Source organism: Erythrolamprus reginae, chromosome 2 (genome assembly GCF_031021105.1).
Source record: "Erythrolamprus reginae isolate rEryReg1 chromosome 2, rEryReg1.hap1, whole genome shotgun sequence".
Classification (NCBI taxonomy): Eukaryota; Metazoa; Chordata; class Lepidosauria; order Squamata; family Dipsadidae; genus Erythrolamprus; species Erythrolamprus reginae.
The window spans coordinates 269,686,706-269,712,965 of record NC_091951.1 but is presented as its reverse complement, the minus strand read 5'-3'; the positions used below and the strand labels follow the sequence as shown (position 1 = coordinate 269,712,965).

The 26,260-nt window shown below is 42.1% G+C and overlaps 1 protein-coding gene across 7 annotated transcripts in view; it reads left to right on the top strand.

Moving 5' to 3' along the window:
• The window catches only part of JAK2 (Janus kinase 2), a 116,687-nt gene that overhangs the window by 43,362 nt on the left and 47,065 nt on the right, over nucleotides 1–26,260 (top strand). For 6 of the 7 annotated variants that reach the window (XM_070742581.1, XM_070742582.1, XM_070742583.1 and 3 more), the window contains 6 exons: nucleotides 259–509; nucleotides 9,914–10,037; nucleotides 21,023–21,140; nucleotides 21,765–21,910; nucleotides 22,864–23,185; nucleotides 24,799–24,918. In XM_070742581.1, coding sequence (XP_070598682.1) covers nucleotides 290–509; nucleotides 9,914–10,037; nucleotides 21,023–21,140; nucleotides 21,765–21,910; nucleotides 22,864–23,185; nucleotides 24,799–24,918 — 1,050 coding nt within the window. In that variant the 5' untranslated portion in view covers nucleotides 259–289. Of the gene's footprint in view, nucleotides 1–258; nucleotides 510–9,913; nucleotides 10,038–20,507; nucleotides 20,867–21,022; nucleotides 21,141–21,764; nucleotides 21,911–22,863; nucleotides 23,186–24,798; nucleotides 24,919–26,260 lie in introns of those variants that run through there. The other variant, XM_070742587.1, reaches the window with a different exon arrangement.

Sequence of the window (26,260 nt, the reverse complement as noted above, 5' to 3'; positions counted from 1 at the left end):
TCTGTATTATATGAAACATTTGTTTCAGGTTACTTATTAAAGGTATAAGTAACCTGAAACAAATCAAAAGTATATAAAACTGTATCATCTTATGTTAAATTCTTAAGAGTTTCGGGGAGAGAGAGAGAGAATGGATTCATTTTTGGAATGCTGGATTGCCCTGAATAAATCAAATGTATAAACTAAATCTAAATGAATGCAAAATATTTTAGACACATATATAAAGTGTTTACAGATTTTAATTTTAATATCTTTCAGGAATATATGCTGAACAGAATGTAAAGATATCATGGCCTTACTTACAGTGACAGATATGGAAGGAACAGTATCATCGACTATTCATCAAAATGGTGGCATTGTTGGAAATTCTACCATTTCTCGACCATCAGAACAGCTGTTTCGAATTTACCTTTATAATTCCCCGGGAAAGACAGAGGGTGACTATCTACAGTTTCCAGCTGGAGAGTATGTTGCGGAAGAAATTTGTGTGGCCTGCTGTAAGGCTTGCGGTAAGAACATAACTTTTTTTAAAAAAAATTATACAAATAATATCTTGTCTTCCTTTGTTGGGATTTAGTAAGAAACAACCTTGTACTTTGGGGTTTGTTTTGTGATTTCTTTGGATCAAATGAATGGGCTGGTTCAATTCCTGAAATGGACCCTCCCCTTTTCAGTATGCAACGGTAACTCATCAGATTAGTTTTGTTCACAGAGATTTTGTATTTATTTTATTTCTTTCTCTCTCTCCTTCTTTCTCTTCAGTTTGTTCACCAGCCAACATCTCCAAAGACTCCAATTCCTTCCCACTTCCTTTGTCTGGCATAGTCGGCAGAAAAATTCAGTTTCTAATTTATCCATAAATCAGTTGCAAAATCACGTTCAAATGTTCTACATATCTTCTTTATAGTACAGCTACAAAAATTGTGCTTTCAGTGAAACCCTGGATAAGAATTGCCAGATGGTTTCAGGACCCAATGGGGGAACTTTACACTGGAAGTGGTAGACTAATTAAAACCTAATTCTACCCGACCCACCCACTGGGTTCCATTCGGTCCTTTGCCATGTTGTGTTAATGATTTTGTCTGCTGTGCTATTTTATAATAGATAATTTTATTTTAATGATTTTATGTTGTAAGCCACCCAGAGTCATTAAATACAAGATGGGAGGCAAATAAATTTCATAATAAATAAATAAAATATATAAAAAATGAGGAAATGGGAGCTCATGTATGTATTTCTGAACTGTAATTTAGAGATACATATTACATACCTTTTTATTGATTACATTTTATAGTTTAATGGATTAAGTGAATCTTGTTAAAGGATTGAGGATAAGGCCTTTATATTACTTAGTCAGAGCTTCATTGCTATTGTACGTAATGGCACAAATCCTTACCTTTAGTTTACGGTATCATATGTCGAATAGATTAAAAAGTCATTTAACTTATGGTGTGATACATGATCTGAACAGTTACTTCCAAAATCATTTTTGAGACCAGTGCCAGGCATCTCTGTTATTCACTGAGTAATTTGATAGCAGTTTTTGGAACACATGAGACCATGAACGCATTGCTTGTCTGCAGTTTGTTAAAGCAATGTTTGAAGGTGTGTGTGTGTGTATGTGTGCTTGCTGCTAAGATTATGCAACTGTTGTATGGAGTTTTCCATTGTACTTTTGTCGTCCTGGAGACAGATAATGACTATTGGAGTGGCAGATAGATGCTATGTTTACGCTTCTGTCTTCTAAAGCACCTCTTGCAGAATTAATATTGCAGCATTGATTACCTTAATTTGGCAAAGATTCCACAGTTAAAATGCCCATATCGATATATTACAAGAAATAACTTCATGGCTGACTTACTTGCAAGTCATATTACGGCACCATTTATTTACCGCTGTAACTCTGAAACTAGCAATAGCATTTAGATTTATATACTGCTTCACAGTGTTTTGCAACCCTCTAAGCAGGTTACATAGTCAGCCTATTGCACCCAGCAATCTGGGTCCTTGTTTTATTGATCTCTGAAGGATGCAGGGCTAAGTTAATCTTGAGCTGGTGAGACTCAGAACTGCCAAACTGCAGTCAGCCAGCAGAAATATCCTTTAGTACTGTATTCTAACCACTGGGCCACCACAGCACTTGCCGTTCAGTTTGGACCATGCCTCAAATTATCTGAAACTAATAATCTGTCTGCTTTACCCTAGTGACAGGAATGAATTTGTATAAGCAAACAAATAATATGTTGCCTGTATGGAAAGTGGGTCTGCAAAGTATGTTTTTTGCAAGACATAGTATGGCTTAATCCAGCGATGGCGAACCTATGACACGGGTGCCACAAGTGGCACGTGGAGCCATATCTGTTGGCATGTGAACCGTTGTCCTAGCTCAGCTCCAACGTGCATGTGGGTGCCAGCCAGCTGATTTTTGGCTTCCAGAGAGCCTCGGGGGGGACGGGACATTTTTAACCCTTCCCCTGGCTCCTGGAAAGCCTTTGGAGCCTGGGGAGGGCGAAACACGAACCTATTGGGCCCACCAGAAGTTGAGAAACGCCATTTCTAGCCTCCAGATGGACCCCCAGGGGGTGGGGGAAGCTGTTTTCACCTTCCCCAGACAATTATAGGTGTGGGCATTCACACATCTGCGATAGCACAGATGCACACTCTTCCAGCACCCAAGGAAGAAAAGGTTCACCATCACTGGCTTAATCTCTTCCTGTCTTATATCACATTGACTATTTTTATACATTGCAATAAGCCATTATTTGATTATTATATTATATACTATATAATACAGTGCTGGATATTAGTTTAATATTGGTTTAATATAAATGGTGACCCTTACTATTGTGGTAGCCAGTTTTCAGGTTTATGGCTGAACAAGAGATTGAATATGAAGTTTTTTTGCTTTGACCCTGCCTCCTATTGGCATGTAATATCAATTTTCCTCACGATAAATTGACTTCACACTGAAAGAATATCCTTGTTTTTGTCTTGCATTTTAAGTTTTCTTTGCACAAGAAGAGCAATAGGGGTATGACATAGGCCTGATTTCCATGTACAAGAGCTAAAGTGTTGAACAGATAAGGGGGTGCAGGCAAGTCCCCAATATTTCTGCACAGTGCGTTTTGCATATTTTTTCTGAGAAGTTCTACAAGTGGTTTCTAAGTACAGTACGTTTAACTTCATACATTTACAGTCCGAACTTATCCAAGTTTCTTATTGTAGGTCACTTTTTGTGATCACCTTCCTGATGATTAAGTGGCAAGGATAGAATTTGTATGTACATACCCACAGTCCACATTTTAAATTGTAAAATATGCAGGGAGATGCCTATAAACGCTTGCCTAAAGCTAATTTTTGCAAGTCAAGTTGTATTTGCAAATGTCACTTGTTTGTTTTAAAGGAGGAGCCCTGATTTAAACATTTTGGCAGCAGGTAACTGACTAAACTTAAAAAAAAAACCTTAACAAGATAGCATTGTTTGCATTGTAAAAACAAGATTTGCTAACTTTGGCAGTTGCTGCAAAAAGCAGCTAGTGAAAGTATTTGGCTATGATCAGTGTGATGGCAAGAATGCTAAAGGTCAGAGACATATCTTAATCCTCTGTCTGACTTGGTTTTCATCCCAGATACATAGTGCCAGAATGCTTTTCTGAGTCTGAATTGATACTTAGTTTCCATATTAAAATTTCTGCAGAGTCATGGAGAGGGGTAAGAGAAGGGGTGGCAGAACCTGAGGGCACAGTGAAAAGAGATATCAGCCCAGAATCCCTATGTATAAGAGAATGAACACCCTTGAGTGTCGTTGACCCTTATGCAAGTCTATACAGATGCTATCCATTAGTTAAGAAGATTCCTGTACATAGGCTGTTTAGCAATAAATCAGTTTAATTCAGAAGTCTTCAAACTTGGCAACTTTAAGACTTGTGGACTTCAACCCCAACTTTGGACATTTTCAAGAGGAGATTGGACTGCCATTTGGCTGGGGTGCTGTAGGATTTCCTGCTCAGGCAGGGGGTTGAACTTGATGACCTGTAAGGTCCCTTTCAACTCTAATAATAAATAAATTAATTAATTAACTAACTAGTTTGAGTAATGAAACATTTGCAAGGAAACAGCCAAGGTCAGACCACCATTTCAACATTCTCAACAAAGCAACCAAGCTCAAAGAGTACAAAAGACTCACCGTTTCAACCCTAAGATACAAATATTCTCCTTTGTTATTACTTTATGTGTTAGGTGATCAAAGTGTGGGTGGCTGAAAGGCCTTACAGTCATGGGAAGGGTACAACGGCTTCTCAAGATGGATTGCTGCAAAAGTTTTCTTACTTATAGCTTCCACTTACTTCTTGGCAGGGGTGGGCCGCTGCGGGAACTGCTAATTGCGCGCAGCTCCACCGCTCTGGAACTTGAACATTGGATCAAGCGCAATTATGCTTCCTGCACCTGTGCAGATAGCAAAATCTCTCACAGGAACGTCCGTGCAGGAGCGTTTCGGCGAGTTTTTTTGCTTCCCCAGAAAAAACCTCGTTGAAATGGAACCACACATGCGGCCCTCTGCGAGATTTTGCTACCTGCACAGGAGGATAATTGTGCTTGATCCTGCACTCATATTCCAGAGCCCGGAGCTGCGTGTAACTAGCCATTCCAGCAGCAGCTCACCAGGGCTTCTTGGGCTGAAACAGTAAGTCCCTTGGGAGTTGGGCGGCATATAAATTCAGTTAATAATAAATAAATAAATAAGTCCAAGAAAGCTTCCCAATTGTGCATGAATCCCAAAGAAATGAAATGTATCACATTATTGGCCCTAGAAAGGTTCAGTTATTCATAGCTACCCAATCTTGCCAGGGCTGCATTTAAGCCCATTCTTCCCTGTCTAATTCTCCACAGCCTAAGGACTCTTGGACAAGATTTGGACAGCACTACTTGGTCAATCAGGTGTTGAGATATATAACTCAGGTGTTAGCGGGGGGTCAGAGGCCGACCTCTATGTCTATTCCTTGTGGGGTGCCTCAAGGGGCGGTCGTCTCCCCCCCCTGCTATTCAATATCTACATGAAACTGCTGGGTGAGACCATGCGGGGGCATGGGGTGAGGTATCATCAGTACGCTGATGATACCCAGCTGTATATCTCCACCCCATGTTCAGTCAACGAAGCAGTGGAAGTGATGTGCCGGTGCCTGGAGGCTGTTAGGGTCTGGATGGGTGTCAACAGACTCAGACTCAACCCTGATAAGAGGGAGTGGCTGTGGGTTTTGCCTCCCAGGGACAATTCCATCTGTCTGTCCATTACCCTGGGGGGGAATTATTGACCCCCTCAGAGAGGGTCCGCAACTTGGGTGTCCTCCTCGATCCACAGCTTACATTAGAGAACCATTTTTCAGCTATGGCGAGGGGGGCATTTGCCCAGGTTTGCCTGGTGCACCAGTTGCGGCCCTATCTGGACCGGGACTCATTACTCACAGTCACTCAGGCCCTCATCAACTCGAGGTTCGACTACTGTAATGTTCTCTACATGGGGCTACCTCTGAAGAGTGTTCGGAAACTTCAGATCGTGCAGAATGCAGCTGCGGGATCAATCATGGGCTTCCCTAGGTATGCCCATGTTACACCAACACTCCGCTGTGTGCATTGGTTGCCGATCAGTTTCCGGTCAGGGGATGTCTTATTTTGGGGAAAACAGAGTATCTGAATCAAAATTAATTATCTATAGCAAAATGTGCACCTAAATGATTTAAATGGATTATAATTCAGTTATCCTGTTAATACTTTTTATAGTATAGAACAGTGGCCTCCAACTTTTTGGACACCTGGGACTAATTCCATGGAGAGAGGTTTTTCTGCAGATCCGAGCACGTGTAGTTTCATGTGCTGCCTGCATTCTGCAAATGGGGATTCGCATGTTTGTGTGGCCTGGTTTCTGGCATGCTGTGGACCGGTGCCGATCCACAGACTTGTGGTTGGAGACCTCTGAAACAGAATGCATTGAATTTCTCCCATTTTATATTATTATAAAGGAGAATGCGAGAGTTGAGAAGCTAAAATAAATCCAGTTAGCTTTTTCTTCCTGTCAAAAAAAACTCGTTGCACTGCTAGACTGCATCCCTGATAACAAACCAGTATTCTAGAAATGGAAATATGCAAAACATATTTTATTCTGAAGTAATTCCATTTCAAATTTGAAGCCATTAGTTTGAGCTGAAAATGGATTGTTTAGTTTAGACCATTGTGGAAGTATTTTGAGCTTGAAGTGCTTCCAAAATAGTTCAAAACGCAAAGGCTTTGCAAACCTCTTAGAAGAAACTACCTGTAATTTGATTACATTAACAGTATGTTTAAATAATATCTTCTTGGTAATATCTGCTATCCCTCATATTTGATGCCATAATTCGATAAACATTACTAATAAAAGTTCAGTTGTTTAAACATACCCTGAAGAAGCTTAAATCTACATATTCCAAGGAAACTCAAAATATCCTGCTTAAACCTTTGTGTATAAGCGTGCCAATTGATGTGAAAATGCACTAATTAGTTTGAAAATACTGTTCTTTAAAGTTCAGATAGCACAGTCCTGCAGCTTTTTACATTTGTTGTCTGAGCTCACCTATACTGCATGCCTACATTAGGGTGTAGTGCAGGGGTCCCCAAACTTTGCAACTTTAAGACTTGTGGACTTCAACTCCCAGGATTCTCCAGCTAGGCATGCTGGCTGGAGAATTCTGGGAGTTGAAGTCCACTAGTGTTAAAGTTGCCATGTTTGAAGACCTCTGGTGTAGTGTATACAGTAGTCCGAGGACTATCTCTTTATATCAGTAATTCCTCAGTCCCACAATATGTCAGGGCTTAACAAAGGGAATCCTGAATTGCCCTTGGAAACCAACTGACAATGCAGCCATGTAGCAGTGGTAACACATGGGCATACAGCTTTCATAAGTGTTCTTGCAACGGAATTAGTCATGTTGGTACGCAAAGGGGGGGGGGTTCTTTCAGCGCAGGTGGAGAAGGAAGCTGCACTGACTAATCCTAGTTAACTTGTTCTTTTGTTAGAAATCCAGAGGCTGTTCGAAGGGTCAGAAGATGAAGATACCTGTCTTCAATAGGGGTTCACAGCTGTGCGGGTGACAACCTAGAAAAGCAAAAGTCAACCAACACATCCAGATCAAATGTCTTACATACCCTTAAGCTTGAAGATTCATACCTACACCAGTAGAGGAAGAAATATTGAATATATATTTTACATAGGGATACTGAAGCACTTGCTTAAGCATCACAAAACTGTCCTGCAAACTGCTGGAAGCAATATGTAGTCTGTGTTTCCCACAAGCAGCAAAGCACTTATTCTCAAACAAAACAAGCTGTATTGTGGGTGTACAAAACTCTCAGATCACACATATTTTGATTTTTGTTCAAAACCCTAAGGAAGTAGCTGCTTTGAAGTCAGCATATGTTCAAGCTCGGAACATTTAGCTCAAAGTCTGTAGAGAATCTCAGTCATCCAGTTCATGGTTGTCCCAAAGGTGGCAAATGGACTTTCTTGTTTTTTTCTTTTGGAGACTTTTTGCTATACAATTTGGGAAGAACACTCTTTGAATAGTGTGGGAGTAGGAAGGGATTTCTAGAGAAAAAAATGCAGATTACAGGTACTCCTGTGACCCTGAGAACACAGATAAATCTCCAAGTGATTCAGCAACCCTATAAAAGGATGTAAATAATCAGCTGTCTGCAAGGAATATAAATCCTTCCATTCCCCATTCTTCTTCTTGGATGCTAAGCGAAATGTCTTCAAAAGAAAAAACAAGAAAGTTCAGCTGCCTCCTGAAAAAAAGCACCTTTGGGACAACATTTAGCACACTTTTACCATCTCCACAATAAAATGTGAGATCTAGTCCTCTCCATTATTCCATCTTAAGTTGAAACTGTAAGACAAGATGGTGAACTATCCTGAAGGAATAATGAAACACTGAAAGAGCAGGACAGTGAAAAAATATGTAATTAGGAGCATATTATCTGCTTCTGTAATCTGTTGCTTCTTAGACTTCTTTGCAAGGAATGAGAAGGTACATTAATAAATAAAGTTTACTTGTCATGAATTAATTATATCCTTAATTTATTAAACCAGTTAGAACTGGTTTCCAAAGCAGCTTGCAATTAAAATATACAAACAGATATATGCAGTATCTCCATCATAAAGTATAGTTCTGTCTAGAACAATTTTTTAATCCTAGGAGTAGCTGACTTCATCTTGATTCAGGTGCTTTCACATAGAATAGATGAAAAAATCTACAGATGAATTCAAGGGCCTCCTCAGACAATTTTATTATTCTTAGTTATTATGTTAGCCTTAAAACCTAGTTTTGTATCTGGAAGTAGAATAAAATATAGCTATCTGAATTTTCAAATTTGAAGTGGCGTGTTGATATGTCTTGATCTGCCTGCAGGACTGATATTTCAACCCTCTGTTGCTCAATTCATAAACACAAGATCGGTCTGGTTCATTGTTTTGTGTTTTTCACAATAATAGGCAATAATAGGCTTTTAAGGGGGAAATCAAAAATCAAGTATGAAAAAATTCAAATATGACTATAAATACATACATTTTTTCTAAAACGGATTTTTAATTTTCAATGTATACTGCTCAAAAAAAAATAAAGGGAACCCTCAAAAGAACACATCCTAGATCCGAATGAATGAAATATTCTCATTGGATACTTGGTTCTGTACAAAGTTGAATGTGCCGGCAACATGTGAAATTGTTGCTTCCTAAGTGGACAGTTTGATTTCACAGAAGTTTGATTTACTTGGAGTTATATTGTATTGTTTAAGTTTCCCTTTATTTTTTTGAGCAGTATATTTGTAGGTCATTGATAATAATTTGAGCAATTTGGGTTTAAAGGAATAAAGCATTTCAAATAATGTACTTTTTATATAAGGAAAAATATTGACAAGGATTTTAGAAGAATTTGGGGGAAAATATTTTTTTAAAAAAATATTCTAATTCAAAGAGGAAGCTGATTTTTGTAATTTTCTTTTTCATATTAAACTGTTCCAGAGAGTTACAAAGATTCTCCAGCTTTCTGGGACAAATTGGTTTGGCATGGTATCTGTGTGTATGCATGTGTGGATACAGGTGCATGCATTGATTATAAAATTCATTTTGATCAGATGAGCATGTATTGGGCCAAAGAGAGTTTTCTTTGCAGAGAAGACACCATTAACAGTTTCCATTTAGTTTATCTTCTCTATTTTTAGTGTGTGAACATATATCCAACTTGTGAAATCAAAGCCAGTAGTTAAGGGTGATTATAGGGTGACTTCTGCTAAAGGGACATCCAGTCCTATTCCTTTCTGTATAGTGTTTGTTTATGCCTCTTGTGTTGGTGTAACTATTTAAAAATTGCTGGGAAGAATTACTGAGATATAATGCTGTCTGTCTAAATATTTTGCTTTTTAATTTTTTTCATTGGTCATCTTTTGAGATTTAAAATCCAAAGAAATTGTGAAATCTTGTGGTTGCTGCCAGTTAACCATCTTTTAATACCAAGTTCTACGTGATAAAGACTTTACAGACTGTACCCATTCAACTGTCACTCATTCAGCGATTGTGCAAACTTATGACTGGTCCTCATACTTACATTGTTCATAGCATCGCCGCAGTTATGTGATCATCATTCGCAACTTTCTTTGATGGCTTCCTGTTCCCAAATCAATGAGAAACAAGTGGGAGGTTACAAATGGTAATCATGTGGCACCCTCACTTAACAACCCACAGTGATTTGCTTAATGATGACAACTGGGAGTGCCAAAGTTTCTGTCACTAAGTGGAACAGTCATATGATCACATTGCTTAGCTATGGAAATTCCAATCCCAATTACCATTGTTAAGAGAGGTCTGTCTTTCTCTTTTGCCTTATAGGGATCCTGCCTGTGTACCACAACATGTTTGCACTAATGAATGAGGTTGACCGATGTTGGTATCCTCCAAATTACACTTTCCAAATAGATGGATCAGCTACTGTCACTGTGCTCTACCGAATAAGGTATTGTAGTTTAATTGGAAGTGAATGGGACTCTGGAGTGAGATTGCAGTATTTTGCTCCTGAAAACAAAGTTAATATTTCTGGAGAAGGTTTGAGTCAGAATTTGATTTTATTTATGTATCATCTTAAAGGATTTTTTTCAGTCATATGTAAAGAAGGGACTTTAATCAGAGAATCACAGATGTCAGTTAATGTTTTCTTTAATCTCAGTTTCTAGTATGTGGGCATAAATAAGAATTAACAGGAATGCTGAATTACCACCAGCTTATCAAATACTTAGAAGCTGAAAGTTTGGCTACACAAGGAAACAACAGCCAATCGCCAGTCATCAACATACAAATCAGCCAATAGTAAGCACAACTCACAGAACAGCCGAAAACATGTATTTCAATAGAAAGAAATTCCCTGAAGATGGACTCCAGCACGGATTGGAAAGCTTGGAAGAGTAAATCTCTGGTCCTGATGACTGACAAGAATTTGATCTCATAAATAAGAGAGTGTTATACAAAGAGCAGTAATTGTTTTTAGCTCTTCACTGACAATCTTGAACAACAGAATCACTCAGAGATTTTAGGGCAGCATGGCTGATAAAAATTCTGTAAAACCCTGGAAACCTAATTCCATCCACCTTGAAATAGTTTAAGAGTGTCAAGATCAGTGCCCTGTGCAAGCCCTTTCCTTAGTGGAAGGATATAGAGCACGTGTATCAAATTTGCTATATCACATTGCTATCACATGATGCATTGTGATGTTTTTCCCTTTGCGGAGCTGGGGCGGGCGTGGTCTGCACATGATGTATCTGGCCCATAGGTCGCCAGTTTGACCCTCCTAATATGGAGGATTTGCCATGATGCAGTATTGCATAATGCAGTACTGCAGGCTAATTCACTGCTCACTCCAGGAGTTCAATTCTGAGTGGCTCAAGATTGACTCAGCCTTCTGTCTTAGAATAACTTAGAATAACTTTATTGTCACTTTGAATGTATACTAATTGGCATACATTAAAATGAAATTTTGTTGCATACAGTTATCAAAGTGTCTTCACCTCTAATATACACTACATAAAAATGACAAGATGGATGGATAGATAGATAGATGATAGAAGGAAGGAAAGAAAGAGAAGGAAGGAAGGAAAGAAAGAAAGAAAGTACCCACATATATTATATGACATGGAGAAACAATAGTGTAGTTTAGCTGTATACATATACATGGCGACAAAAATAAATCTTACAAGTTTACCAGATAGATGGCATAGGGGACAAAGCTATTTCAGAATCTGGAAGTCCTGCTAGAAATACTTTGAAACCTCCTCCTAGAGGGGAGCAACAGAAACAGACCATGAAGTGAGTGTGTGGGGTCTCTAACAGTGCTTTGAGCTCTAAGTACATAGTGCTTATAAGCAGTATCCTAAATGACAGGAAGCAGCTTCCTATAATCTTCTCATCCAGCCTTACCACTCTCTCTCTGAATGGACTTTGAGGCACTGCTGCCACCAAACCAAACAATCATGTAGTTTGTTAAAACGCCCTCAATTGTGCCTCTGTGAAAGTGGCCAGGATAGAAGGAGAAAGATGGACTCTCTTCATGCAATGCAGGAAATGCAGACAATGGTTTGCATGCTTCACTAAGGATGATGTGTGGAGAGACCAGTTCAGATTGTTAGTTATCGGCACCCTGTTGACCACTGTACAGCTACATCCTTGATACTGAGGGTAGTATGACCATGCCAGCTCTTTCTAAAATCTACAGTGATCTCCTTTGTTTTATTAACATTTAGAACCAGGTTACAGTTTGTTCTGTCGAGCTCTCTGGTAGAATCCTCCCAAAAATGCACAGATACAATTTCAGACACACACACGTTTGAAAATTCAAAACAATGTTTTTTATACCGAAAATGCAAACAAACGAAGCACTCTTTTTCCATAGCAAAGAGCACTTGTCTCCAAACAAACTGTTAATTTGTACAAGTCCCTTATCAGTTCTGTGATACTTAGCTTGCAGCCGTGAGGCAATTCACAGTCCTTCTTCTTTCACAAAGTGAAACACACTTTGCTCTGGTTTAGTTTCAAAATCAGCACACAAAGGTCAAAGTCAGCAAAGCAGGCATGACGATCAGATAATCCTCCACAATGGCCAAACCCACAGGCTGCTATTTATAGCAGCCTCACTAATTACCACAGCCCCACCCAACCACAGATGGCCTCATTTTCTTTGATAATAATATCTCAGTTGTTGTTGCCTATGCATCGCTCTCCGCATGCGTGGCTGTATTATTAACTCTTGTTCCGAATCCAAGGAGGAGCTAGATAATTGATCTCCTTCTGAGCTGTCTGCCACACTCTCCTCCTCCCTGTCATTCATGTCTTCTTGGTCAGAGGAGCCTTCATCATCAGATTCCACCAGGGGCAAAACAGGCCTGCAGCATGTGGATGTCTCCCCCACATCCACAGTCCTTGGGGCAGGAGCTGGGCCAGAGCTAACCACAACACATTTATTGCTGCATCTTTATTGTCGTTCCAAATAAGACCCACCACTGCCAGGTCACCTGAACACTTTACAATATGATTTGTTGCAGTCATGGGGAACCTGTACTCCAGGGATGGAGTTGGAGACCTTTCCTCCAACTCACACAAACCGGAGCCTATCAATAAGGAAATCCAGTATCCAATTCCATAAAGGAGTATTAAAACCTAATAGGCCCAGCGTGTTCCCCAAATGCTGAGGAATAATTGTGTTGAGCACCAAACTAAACTAAATAAACAGCATTTGCACATGAGTATTATTCTCCAGCTGTGCCAAGATAAGATGAAGCACATAGGAAAGTGCATTGTCTGAAGAACAGTTCTTTCAATAGGCAAACCGTAATGAGTCAAATGTAGGAAGAAGACATGACACCATATGGCCCTTTACTAACCTCTCAAAACACTTCATCATAATGGAAGTGAGTGCAGCTGGACTCACTTCCTGCCTAGACTCTCCTTCTGAGATCAGTAAAATGAGGACCTAGATTATTGGGGGCAATATTATTATTTATTATTTATTTGTTTGTTTGTTTGTTTGTTTGTTTGACTTCTATGCCGCCCAATCCCGAAGGACTCAAGGCGGCTTACAATAACAATATAAATACAAATAAATACAGAAACAGTAAAAAGGAGTTGAATATAATATCTAAAACTATAAAATCCACAATAAAAAGAACCCATAATTAAAACAATCATGATCACATGCGTACATACTGTTCTGTCCCGCCCAGCAGCAGCCGAAAATTAGCCAAAAAAAATGTAAACATACAGTTTACACAAAGCAAAGTTATTTTTATGAGACGTCTGTTACTTCACAAACACTTCATTTAAACAAAGTCTCTATCTTCGCCAAAGTCCAGGCATGAGGCCAAATTGGTAAGAGAATGCCTGCCCCACTAGTGCTTCCCAACCGACAGTCCTTCACAAGAATTTAACCCCAGAACTGACCAGTAAGTAATCCAGGTTTGTCAAGCAGAATACAGGTTGTTTCTCTTTGAAAGGTTTGAATGTTGACTGCTTGCAAAAATCATTCTTAAACCCCTCCCCTTAAATACTCTTGGGGAGTGCTAATTATGCCCAGCTGTGCTTACTTCTTTTTCCTGATCATCTTTAACTGTTCCTGTCTGTCCCTCATTCTTCTGACCCAGGCATTCAGGATCGGGTCCCTTATTTCCTCATCCTCAGACCCAGTTGCGGGCTGCACATCCCCAGTTGGGGGATCTATAGCCTCTATAGGCTCCTCACCCCCAGATTCTCTCTTCTCTGACTCCCCCTGCAGCCAAACAGGCCCCGGTTTATCAGACTCAAAGTCCGTGGCCAGAGAACCTGGCTGCGAGCCAACCACAACACATGCATGGCATCGGACCAGAATATCTCCGGGACCGCCTTCTGCCACACGAATCCCAGCAACCAATTAGGTTCCACAGAGTTGGCCTTCTCCGGGTCCCGTCAACTAAACAGTGTCGTTTGGCGGGTCCCAGGGGAAGAGCCTTCTTTGTGGTGGCCCCGACCCTCTGGAACCAGCTCCCCCCTGAGATTAGAACTGCCCCCACCCTCCTTGCCTTTCGTAAACTTCTTAAAATCCACCTCTGCCATCAGGCATGAGGGAATTAAGACATCTCCCCCGGGCCTGTACAATTCATGTATGGTATGTTTGTGTGTATGTCTGCATTAATAACGGTTTTTTTTAATGTTTTTAAATTATTAGATTTGTTTTGAATTGTTTTATTGTTGTTGTGAGCCGCCCCGAGTCTACGGAGAGGGGCGGCATACAAATTTAATTATTATTATTAATAATAATAATAATAATAATAATAATAATAATAATACTAATACCATTCATACAATTATGAATATGCTGACTATAAACTGCTTAGAAAGAGTTGTAAAGTACTGTGAAACAGTATGTAACTCTAAGTGCTATTGCTTTTTGTTGCCTATTATGGCCCTTATGATTCTTTATACTAAGGAGTAAAATTTCTTCTTTATTTACCCTTCAGCATAAATGACTTATGGGCTAATAATTATTTCTGGCCTTTACATGGCTCTAACCCACCTGGGTAATAGTATACAGTAGTCCTCATTTCAAGTTGCTATAGCACTGGACAAAGTAAATGGACCTTCATAGATGCAGCCTTTGGTCATGTAATCACAATTCATGCCCTTGCTGACCATCTTGACATTATATCGAACCATCTTGTACCTTACAATTCTCCACTGCTTCTGGAAGGAGAGTCCAGGATGGGTTAACCCTCAATCTTATTGGTTGAGACTGAGTTATAAATTAACATGTTAATTAGGCACCGCCCCTTGCCTGCCCCCAAGGGCTCAGTTTTTAAAACTCAGTCATTGGAATGAGACCTATGAGTTTTTGCTTAGTGATTTAATGTGATAATTAAGTTTATTTAATGTGATAATTAAGTGCATTAAAATGAATTTTTACTAACATGTTTTCTTTCTCCTTTCTACTTTACTGTTTTTCAGATGCAGTTGCCAAGTAGGGGTCTCTGCCCTCAGTGGGCACCACCCCCATCGTTTGTCCCTGTGGAACCTCTTCCCTCAGAGGGTACCGTTTCGAAGGGGGACTCAGCCTCAGGTCCCTGACCTCAGCGGTCAGACCGGGCTGCAGCCAAAGGTGGGGGGGTCCGCCCCCCCCACTGGGAGGCTGTTTGGAGGAGCTGGAGGGTCGAAGCTCCCTTCCAGGCTGCCCAGGAGCGGATCGCCGCATAACGCCGCTGCCGCTATCGCTCGCCGCCAGCCGATCAGCTGTTCGGCGCTAAGAGCGGATCGCCGCCGGAACGGCCGCCGCCGCCGCCGCCGCCGCCGCCATTAGAGGCAGAGCCAGGGCCAGGGAATAAGGCCCCTTGTTGCAAGAGGCGCGCGCGCGCGCGCGCTGAGGAACATATGTTCGGCGGCCTCATTAACCAGCCTCCCATATGATCGGCGGCTCCCCGGGCTACCGGGGATCGATCGGCCGCCGCGGCAGCAGGCATTTCGGCTCGGGGACCTCAGGCTCTCTGATAGCCGCCGGGGGATGAAGGGCAAAGGCGTTTGCCGCCCTCACTACTCGCGCCCGCCATTTTGGATATATTTCGGGCCGCGTAACGGTTACTGCCGCCATTTTTTTGATGGAAATTGGCGGGAACCCCCCCCCCCTACCTCCTCACTCTCCTCATAGTCCTCCTATCAGGTTGGAGGGATGGCATGAGTGGGTGGAGTCTTCGTGGGCAAAGACCGTTCGCCATTTTGTGGAGGAGAAAAAGCCTCGGTCGGTAGTTTTTACTTCACCGCAGAGCTGTGTTTGGTCAATTGCCTTGTTTCCTGCAAAGGATTATTCTGTGAGTACCATGGAGCCAACTGTCCCCGGGCCAGAGAAGGTGGCATGCCCAGATGTAGTGGCTAAGGCCAAAGATAAGGCCAAATCCAAGCCCAAATCGCAGGGGACTTCCTCCTCAGCTCTCAGAGAAGCCGAAAGGAGGATTCAGGCACTCGAGCAGAGGTTGGAGACTGTTTTCCAGGCCCCCTCCCTGTCTACAGGACCTATGCCAGGCCAACTACCATCAGGAGCCTTAACACCACGCTCCATGCCTCAAGGGGATTTGTTGCCAGGCAGGGATTGGTCCCCAGATCGCCAGCTTACTCACCAGGCCCCAATGCCGGTAAGCAGGCCAGGGTCTGCCAGTAATACAAGGCCTTCATGGGGTTTTTCGCCTCAAGCAACTGTAGGCCCAACTGCTTCATTCACCCCCACAGCTGCTGGACTCAGGAATCAGAGTGACACCTGGCAGAATTTATCTCCTGCCCTGCAGGAGATGATTACCAATGTATACTCACAAGGAGTAGCATCGGGGGTGCAACAATGCAGTCAACAGCCCCATCAACCAGCCCGGAATTTGTGGTCTGCACCGCCCCTTTCAGGTTTGGAGTTCTCAGAGGGAACATTACAGGAGGACAGCGACAAGGATTATGACTTGTCAGATGATGAGACAACCCCTGAGCCACCTTCAGTGGCTGGACTCTTTAAGCCTGCCTTGTTTAGGACTTTATTACACAAGGCAAAGCTAGCGGTGGATCTCCCTGGTCCTGCCAAAGCCGCTGAAACACCAAGGTCAACTATCCTACTGACAGAACCCAAACCTGAAACAGACCATATCCCGGCACCAGATATATTCATACAAAACGCCAAAAGACCATGGCAGCAACCAGCAGCAGCTCAAGGCCCTTCAGCGTTGGAACGCAAATTCTATACCTGTGATGAAGAGCTGGAGAATCTACTCCAATTTCCACCAATTGACCACCCAGTGGTAAACCTGGTGTCTAATGCCATGGTTCCTGCTGAGTCCGGGGATAATTTGAAACCCGAGGACAGGAAAGCAGAGATCCTCCTCCGGAAATCGCATGCCATGTCTGGATGGGGCTTTCGAGCAGCGGCCGCTGCTTCCTTCTTCAATAGGGCTTCCATAGCATGGATTGAAGAAATGATGTCAAAACTGGGACCGGAAGATGGTAGGCTGCGGCAGGACTTGAGTAAACTGCTGGCCGCAGCGGAGTTTTCGGCTGACGCTACTCTCCACGCTGCCAAATTCTCAGCGAGAGGGATGGCCACAACGCTTTCATCCAGACGCCTGTTGTGGCTAAGGAACTGGCAGGCTGACACCAAATCCAAGTGGCGCCTGGCCTCCTCACCTTTCCGCGGCGCTGACCTCTTCGGGGAGGTGCTGGATAAAGTCCTTATTGAAGATAAGGATAAGAGGAAGGTTCTCCCCAGGTCCAACAGGCGGCAGGACAGGCGGACTACACCGTACAACAGACGCCAGTCCTTTCGTTGGGACAACTCCTCTGGATCAGGCCACAACCAGCGGCCATATTCGCAGGGCCGATTCAACCAGCCCTCCTCCTTTCGAAATGACCGGTCAGGGTTCCAAGACAGAACCAGAGGATATCAACAGGCTAGACGCCCATTTAGAGGCACTAGCCAGAGGGGCTTCAAACGCCCCAAATGACTTCCAAGACGGCCAACCGTTAGGAGGGAAGCTCCGCCTTTACAGCTCATTCTGGCGAGCCACCTCCTCGGACAAATGGGCTATAGCCACGGTGTCGCGAGGCCTCCGATTAGAGTTCCTTCAGCCCCCGCCCAACCGTTTCATCCAGTGCCCGACACCTCGGGACCCTGCCAAGAGTCAGGAGTTGTTTCAAGAGATAACACACCTTTTGCGTATACAGGCCATAGAGCCGGTACCGCAGAACGACTGGAGAACCGGTTTCTACTCAATGATCTTTACTGTGCCAAAATCATCGGGAGGTTGCCGTTTGATCCTGAATTTGAAGCAACTAAACCTGTACATTCTGTACAGGAAATTCAGGATGCACTCGTTGCAGACCATCCTGACGGCAATACGCCTCCAGGACTTTTTAACATCACTGGACCTGAAGGAGGCGTACCTCCATGTGCCGATTTATCCTCCTCATCGACGGTTCCTACGGTTTTGTGTCGAGGGCGTACACTACCAATACAAGGCCATGCCATTCGGCCTTTCTTCAGCGCCCCGCACATTCACCAAGCTACTGGACGTCCTCACGGCGAGCCTGCGCGCACAATCGGTGCGTCTAATGGCTTATTTGGACGACATCGTGATCTTGTCCACCTCACGTGCCCAGGCTCAACAAGATCTCGCACTGACGATGAGGACCTTGACGGAGCACGGCTTTACCATCAATGTGCCCAAGAGTCAGCTGATTCCATCTACCACTCTCCTACATCTGGGCTCCATCATCGACACGACTTCGTGCATGGTGTACCTCTCCCCGGAGAGAAGGAAGAACATAAGGTCTCTCATCTCATCCGTCCGGAGAGACAAACGGTCATCTCTGGCCTTTTTGTCCAAGGTGCTGGGGACCTTGGTCTCCTGCATCGGGATAATTCCGTGGGCCAGACACCACATTCGGAACCTTCAATGGTTTCTACTGCCAGCCCAGAAGGTTCGGACCAGCCATTCCACCATGCGGGTTCGTCTCCCAAAGGAGGTAAAGGACTCTCTAGTGTGGTGGGTCTCCCCAGCCTTGTGCCGTGGACTATCGTTCAGCACGCACGACCTAGTCACTCTAACTACAGACGCCAGTCTCTCGGGTTGGGGAGCGCATATTGGCCAACAGTGCGCCCAAGGCCTCTGGTCCAAGGAGGACCTCAACCCGGTAAACATAAACTTTCTGGAGCTCAGGGCAGTTTTCCTAGCTCTCCAGCACTTTGTTCCTTTTCTTCACAACAAACATGTTCTGGTCCTGACGGACAACATCGCGACCAAGGCCTACCTCAACCATCAGGGGGGTACGAGGTCGCGACGTCTCATGCAGGAAGCCTCGGCCCTTTTCACCTGGGCCGAGAGGAATCTGGCATCATTATCAGCGGAGCACATCGCGGGGGTCGACAATACTCAGGCCGATTGGCTGAGCAGGACCACTCTCGACCCGACAGAATGGAAACTGGATTCGCGATTGTTCCAAAGAATCACGGAGATTTTCGGTACACCTCTGGTGGACATGTTCGCGACACACACCAATGCGCAGCTCCCCAGATTTTACACCCGTTTCCCTTCGCCCAAGGCGGAGGGAGTAGATGCTCTCACCTCCCGCTGGCCGCAGGGTCTCCTCTACGCCTACCCGCCGACGAAGATTCTACCGAAGGTGGTGGACAAGATTTTGCGGGAGAGGGCAGAGGTGATTCTGGTCGCTCCGTACTGGCCACGCAGACCGTGGTTTTCGGATCTAGTGTCTCTTTCAACATCCCCACCGTGGCGGATCCCGGACAGAGAGATATCCCTCAGCCAGGGATCGGTCAGTCATCCGGAACCCCAATGGTTTCAACTGACCGTCTGGAGATTGAGCGGAACAGGTTGAGGGGACATCATTTACCTGATGACATCATCTCAACGATACAGGCGGCTCGACGACCATCCACCTCGAGAATATACCAGGCCACCTGGTCAGCCTTCTGCAAGTTCTGCCAGGAGAACAGTACTGACACGGAGGCGGCCTCGGTGTTGCAGGTATTGGGGTTCCTCCAGGCGGGTCTGGATCGGGGATTAGCCCCCAATACCCTCCGGAGGCAAGTTGCAGCCTTGTCCACAATCATTAGGACAGGTGAGCAGAGGTCCTTATCTTTCCATCCTTGGGTCAAGGACTTCCTTAAGGGCGCTGCAAACACTCACCCTCCCACAATCCATCGTTTTCCATCATGGGACCTGTCGTTAGTGTTAAATGCATTGACTGGTCCACCGTTTGAGCCATTAAGGTCCATACCACTTAGGTTCTTAACGATTAAGACAGCCTTCCTGGTGGCTGTGACCTCGGCCAGGAGGGTTTCGGACATATCTGCGCTCTCTGTACGTTCTGATCTTTGTATATTTTATCCTGACAGGCTAGTCCTACGGTTAGATCCAGCGTTCCTGCCCAAGATTAACTCTTTATTCCACAGGAAGCAGGAAATAGTGTTGCCTGATTTTTGTGCTGGTGGGAATCATCCGTTAGAGCTCAGGTGGCACAAACTGGATGTCAGGAGAGCCGTAAAAATTTATATTCGACGGACAGAGCCATTTAGGCGGTCCGAAAGGATGTTTATTTCTTTTTCACAGACTAAATCGGGGCTTGGGGTTTCCCCCAAGTCAATCAGTCGCTGGATTCGTGAGTGTATTGCTGAAGCCTACGAAACCACCACTCAGACTCTACCTCAGGGGATCACTGCTCATTCCACTCGCAGTGCAGCCACTTCAGCAGCCTGGAGGACCCAGGCGTCGGCTGAGGATATATGCCGGGCAGCAACGTGGTCTGCGCCTTCTACCTTCATCCGGCATTACAAACTGGACATGTATGCCTCAGCTGAGGCTTCTTTTGGGAGAAGAGTTTTGCAGACGGTTTGTTCTACTGTTAATCCCTGAATCTGCACTCTCCCACCCTTGGACTAGAACTGGGGCATATCCCATCCTGGACTCTCCTTCCAGAAGCAGTGGAGAAGAACCGTTGTACCTACCTGAACGGTCTTCTCGATGCTCTGGAAGGAGAGTCCAGACCCACCCAAGTAATCGTTTGATTCAAGGGATTTGGGTTGTTTTTTTGTCTAATCGTTATGTTTCATAAGGGTTCAATAAAATTGTGTTGGATATTAATGACTTCGTTTTTTAAAACTGAGCCCTTGGGGGCAGGCAAGGGGCGGTGCCTAATTAACATGTTAATTTATAACTCAGTCTCAACCAATAAGATTGAGGGTTAACCCATCCTGGACTCTCCTTCCAGAGCATCGAGAAGACCGTTCAGGTAGGTACAACGGTTCTTTTTTTAAAAATAAAACCATGTTGATTGACTGGCAGAATAACATACTCAAAATCCAAATTTTATCTCGTTTAGATTTTAGTAACTTTATTCTGTAAAAAAGTAAAACTTTTTAATAGGTGACAAACTGTTTCCATACAGATTTTATTTCCCACACTGGTATTGTAGCAGTAGTATACGAGCATATCGGTATGGCGTTTCTCGAGGTGCAGAGAGTCCAGTCCTTGATGATGTTGTCATGTCTTACCTATTTGCTCAGGTAAAAATTGTTAGCTTATTAGATACCACATTTTTCAGAGTATAAGATGCATCTTGTTTTGGGGGAGGATAATAGGGGGGAACCTATCTACCAGGTATATCTGGCTAACGTCCTTAGTTTGGTCAGCTTCAGTACCTTATTTTAACTTCTGGTTAGGTCTGGAGAAAAAATCATCTTCAGAGGGAGTAGCAATGAAAACAAGGCTGCAAAAACTTAGGGCTGGAAAAAAACATCTTCGGAGTAACAATGGAAACAAGCCTGCAAGCCGGGAAGAGCGTTAGCACCCCATTAGCGCTAGGGGAAAAAAGCTTAGAAAAAGCTACATTCAGAGTATAAGACGCACCCAAATTTTCAGCCTCTTTTAGGGAAAAGGGTGCGTCTTATACTCCAAAAATACGGTAGGTCTGTAGCTATTTACTCCTAGATTGGTTATGCTTACATTGCTTATCTAAAAACACTTGGAAAGGTTAGGTTCAGTATAGCAAGATTGGGAGTGGCATCAAAATACTGCTGAATTGTGTGATTTGGACTGATTTCTTACGGGTGTTTTTTTTTCAAGTTACAGTAAAAAGTAACCCACAGTGGAACACTAATCCTGAGTTCTCATTTCTGGTTTTGATTCAGTGGCGAGACGATTTTGTCCATGGGTGGGTAAAAATGGCTGTGACGCATGAAACACAAGAAGAATGTCTTGGAATGGCCGTTCTTGATATGATGAGGATGGCCAAAGAAAAGGACCAAACTCCATTAGCCATTTACAATTCTGTAAGGTAATTATTATTTTTTAAATGGCACATGAATTGCCTATATATCATATGTAAAGGTAATTGCCTATATATCATATGTAAAAGTACATTCTCATTCTCATATATGCTATCTAGATAGATCACTGCAATTCATATCTAAATATTGATATTAGGTGGCAAAGGTTAATGCCTCTGCTATAGATCAGAGTAAAGTTAAAGGAGTGATGACAAAGAGTAATATCAAGGGGAATTTCTTCTGCTTTCTGTCATGATCTTCTACTTTCTTTGACAAAAACATGCATATCCATTAGGTTTAGAACATTAACTGCTTCTGAACCTATTAACTGTTTGTCACAACCGGTAGTTGAGGTTTTCAGAGCTGTTGGCAGAAGCCCCAAACTGTAATTGTGCAAGCAGAAATGTCAATTCATTCTTTCTTTTGCACATACACATACACATTCACACCACCCAACCCAGCATTGCGTAGTCATCTGTTTTAGAGGGTCCTCAAACAAAAATGTAGAAGGAATGATGGGTGGGAGCTCTATTTTGTTCACACATTGAAAATCAGCTCACACTGCTGTACTTTCCCCCAAAGCTTTCAGTACAGTATGTACAACCCTGAAAATATGACAACAGTTTCATTTCCACAGTTCTAAGATGTACATATCATCCATCATGCCACATTGATTGCAGAAAACAGATATCGACAGATTTGAAGGAGCTAGTAGTGTGCTTAATTTTATTGGAAGGCGATATGCAAATGCAATGTCTTGAATTATTATTTTTTATCTATATTTCAATACAGTATATTTCTCCCCCCCCCCTCCCACCAACAGTTTTGTTGGCTGTAGATAGAATATTTGGTGAAACAAATACTGAGTTGTAAACTCATTTTTTTTCTGTAGAAAAATAACTCTTTCTGAATTGCTCTTAATGATGTTTGATTACTCATTTGGTAGTTCTTGTATTCACAGCTACAAAATGTTTTTGCCAAAATGCATCAGAGAAAAAATCCAAGATTATCATATTTTAACACGAAAAAGAATAAGGTATAGGTTCCGGAAATTTATTCAGCAATTCAGCCAGTGCAAAGCAACTGCTAGAAATCTGAAACTGAAGTATCTCATTAATTTGGAAACCCTCCAGTCTGCCTTTTATTCAGAAGTGTTTAAAGTGAAGGATCCTGGAAGAGAACCTTCAAATGCGGAATCTTTTGCAACCATTATTATAAGTGGAAATGGCGGGATACAATGCCCCAGAGGAAAACAGAATGCCAATGAGAAGCTTGCAGATGAGGTAATACATTTGATAATATCATGTTCTTTCATGCTTACTTCAAGATAAACCTATTAAGATGTACCTGGATGATAGAATGACTTTGCTTTATCATGAAAATGCATAGTAACTAATTAGAAACAGCACTGTACAGTGATTAAACATTACACAGGATTTAAGTAGATAATTTCCCAGAAGATAATTAATGGGCAGAATGGAAGAAGATTGAAAGATTTATAAATCTTAGTCGACCCCTGCTTTTTTTCTGCAATCTCAGCGATGCAGGAGCTTGGTTAACTTTGTGGTGTTCTACCTGTATTTTGCTTCTTAATATTCATATAGGCCTATGCACACTATAGGCCTATGCACACTAATGCACATGTAATTCTTCTTAATTTGTGCTGAAATCCAGCAGAATTGCAAATTTGGATTATTTAAGATTACCAGTATTGTTACTGCTGAGAAAACTGGTTTAGCAATAAAAATATTTTTAAAACATAAAACAGCATTTTCAACTTTTCAGGGTGGTATATTAGTATATAATTTTTTCTTTAATGTTCAGTCCCTTAACGGCAATATTACAACTTTGTATTTTATGAGGTTTTCCTCATATAACTACAGAAGAGAAATGTTTGGAAATTGTTTCATCACAACTTGCAGTTGCTGCTTGAGGATGGAGTAATCTTACAACAGTTTATTCAGATGGATTCCTTCTACTTGTTGACCTTTGGAAATCTTTCCAAATATTTATTTTTTTATTATATGGCTATGTTCCAATCCCTATTTCTGCTGGGCTGCAGGTGTTGCAAGGGGGCAGATGGAGGAGGGGTGTTTTCCTGTTTTAAAGATCTAAGTTATTGCTACCTAAACTATCATCACATATACTATATTTTCCGGTGTATAAGACGCACCTTTTTCCTCCCTAAAAGAGGCTGATAATTAGGGTGTGTCTTATACTCTGAATGTAGCTTTTCCCCCCAGCCCTAAATAGCTGCTAACGATCTTCCCAGTTCTCATCCTGAAGGCTCTTTCATTGTTTCTCTCTATGAATAATGTTTTCCAAGCCCTAGGTCTTTGCAGGGTTCCCCCCATTACTCTAACTTGCTCAGAAGAAGTTTCTTTCCAGCCATAACCCGGTGCTAACGATGTTCCCAGCTCTTACCGCTTGCGAGCTCTTTCATTGTTATTTCTGCAAAGAATGTTTTCCAAACCCTGTCTTGGTAGGGTTTTTTTTTCATTGCTTTACTTGCTCCAAATGTTTCTTTCCAGACCTAACCAGGTGCTAACAATGTCCCCAGCTCTTACTGGCTTGCAAGCTCTTTCATTGTTACTGTCTCAGAATAAAGGTTTTTTTAAGCCCTTAACCAGGGGAGGAAATAATGTGCTGAAGCTGACCAGACTAAGTACGCTAGCCAGATAAATACCTGGTGAGCAGATACTTTTCCCCATATTCCTCCCCAAAAACTAAGGTGCGTCTTATACTCTGAAAAATACGGTATTTATTAGCAATGGGTCCCTAAAGTGTTTGGCAGGTCAGATCTATAAACATTAAATTGGAATTGAATCAAATCTTGATCTAAATATTTAAAATTATCTTCCAAAGCAACATTGTTTTTTGGTCTTGTTTTTTGCAGGGCATACAAACCTACTGTGATTTTCCTGATATTATAGACGTCAGTATTAAGCAAGCAAATCAAGAAAGTTCTGGAGAAAGTAGAATTGTAACCATTCACAAGCAGGACAGCAAGAATCTGGTACTGTAGCTAACTTTGGTGACTTTGTGTTATGAGTAATAATTGATCAAAAAGATTCGATAATATGATTTTAGCATTATTTTGGTATCTAACACAGCCATAGAAGGCAATCATAGAAACATTTCTACAATGTGCAATAAAATTATCCAATTAAGAAAGGAAGCTTTTAGAATGACATCCAAATCGGGTGAAATTCAGCAGATTCTGGAAATTTTGAGTAGTTTGGAGAACTGGGCAAATACTACCTCTGGCTGCCCCCAGAGTGGGGTGGGAATGGAGATTTTGCAATATCCTTCCCTCAGAAGTGGGAAGGGAATGGGAATTTTGCTGCTCTCACCAATCCACACCCACAGAACCGGTAGGGAAAATTTTTGCATTTCACCCCTGATCCAAACTCTTACTTATTCTCTTGCAAGGTTAATGTGGGTGATTGTTCTATTTGCTACATGTTATAGTCAACATTATACAGTGTTTCAGTTTCCAATCCGAAAAACATTTAGAATATGTGGATGGGAGGCACAAATATAACAATCACCCACCTGTTTGCTATTCTTTAAATCAACCAGGTTGCTTTCCTATTCTGATACACAGTTGTGGGTAAAGATACAGCTATTTTAAAGAGTGGCAGAAAAATACCACATTTGTAATCCTAGATACTCTGAATTTTTTCTTTCTGAAATGAATTTGAAGTAATGTATTATCTACTATAATGTCAGGCTTTAGAGATTTATATTATAAATCTCTAAAGCCTATATATTTATATTTGGAGAAAACAGGAAAGCACATATCCCCAAATCCATGTCTCATTTCAGTGTGGAAATATTGGAGGGATTTACCTGTTGGTATTTATATTTAAACAGGCCTGAATAAGATTGACATGTCAAGTATCTATGTTTATTCCTTTTCCTCTCACAGGAGCATCCTTACACAATTTTTAAAAATGAATTATTGCTCCGCCTCAGTTGGATAACTCTTATAAATGAAATACTTTCTGAGCCTGGGTAAAATTGTTTGTTGATACTGTTATAATTGTAGGACTTAAATTACGTTTTGTTCTGAAAGTTGGTTTTGACATAATAATCATCATGTACTTTAGATAATTACATGTACAGAACACATTTTTGTCTATAGTTAACTATGGGGAATGACTCATACACTAAGGCTTCTTGTATATGTATGAGATCTAATACACACTGATGTGGACTTTTAAAATCCTGTACTGCCTGCACCTAAATCAGAGCCCATAACTATTTCCCATACCTATTATAGATCATGTGTCCTTTGAGTGATAGATCAAGCACTGTATTTCAAAAAAAGAGGAAGGTGCAGTCAAAATAAAACT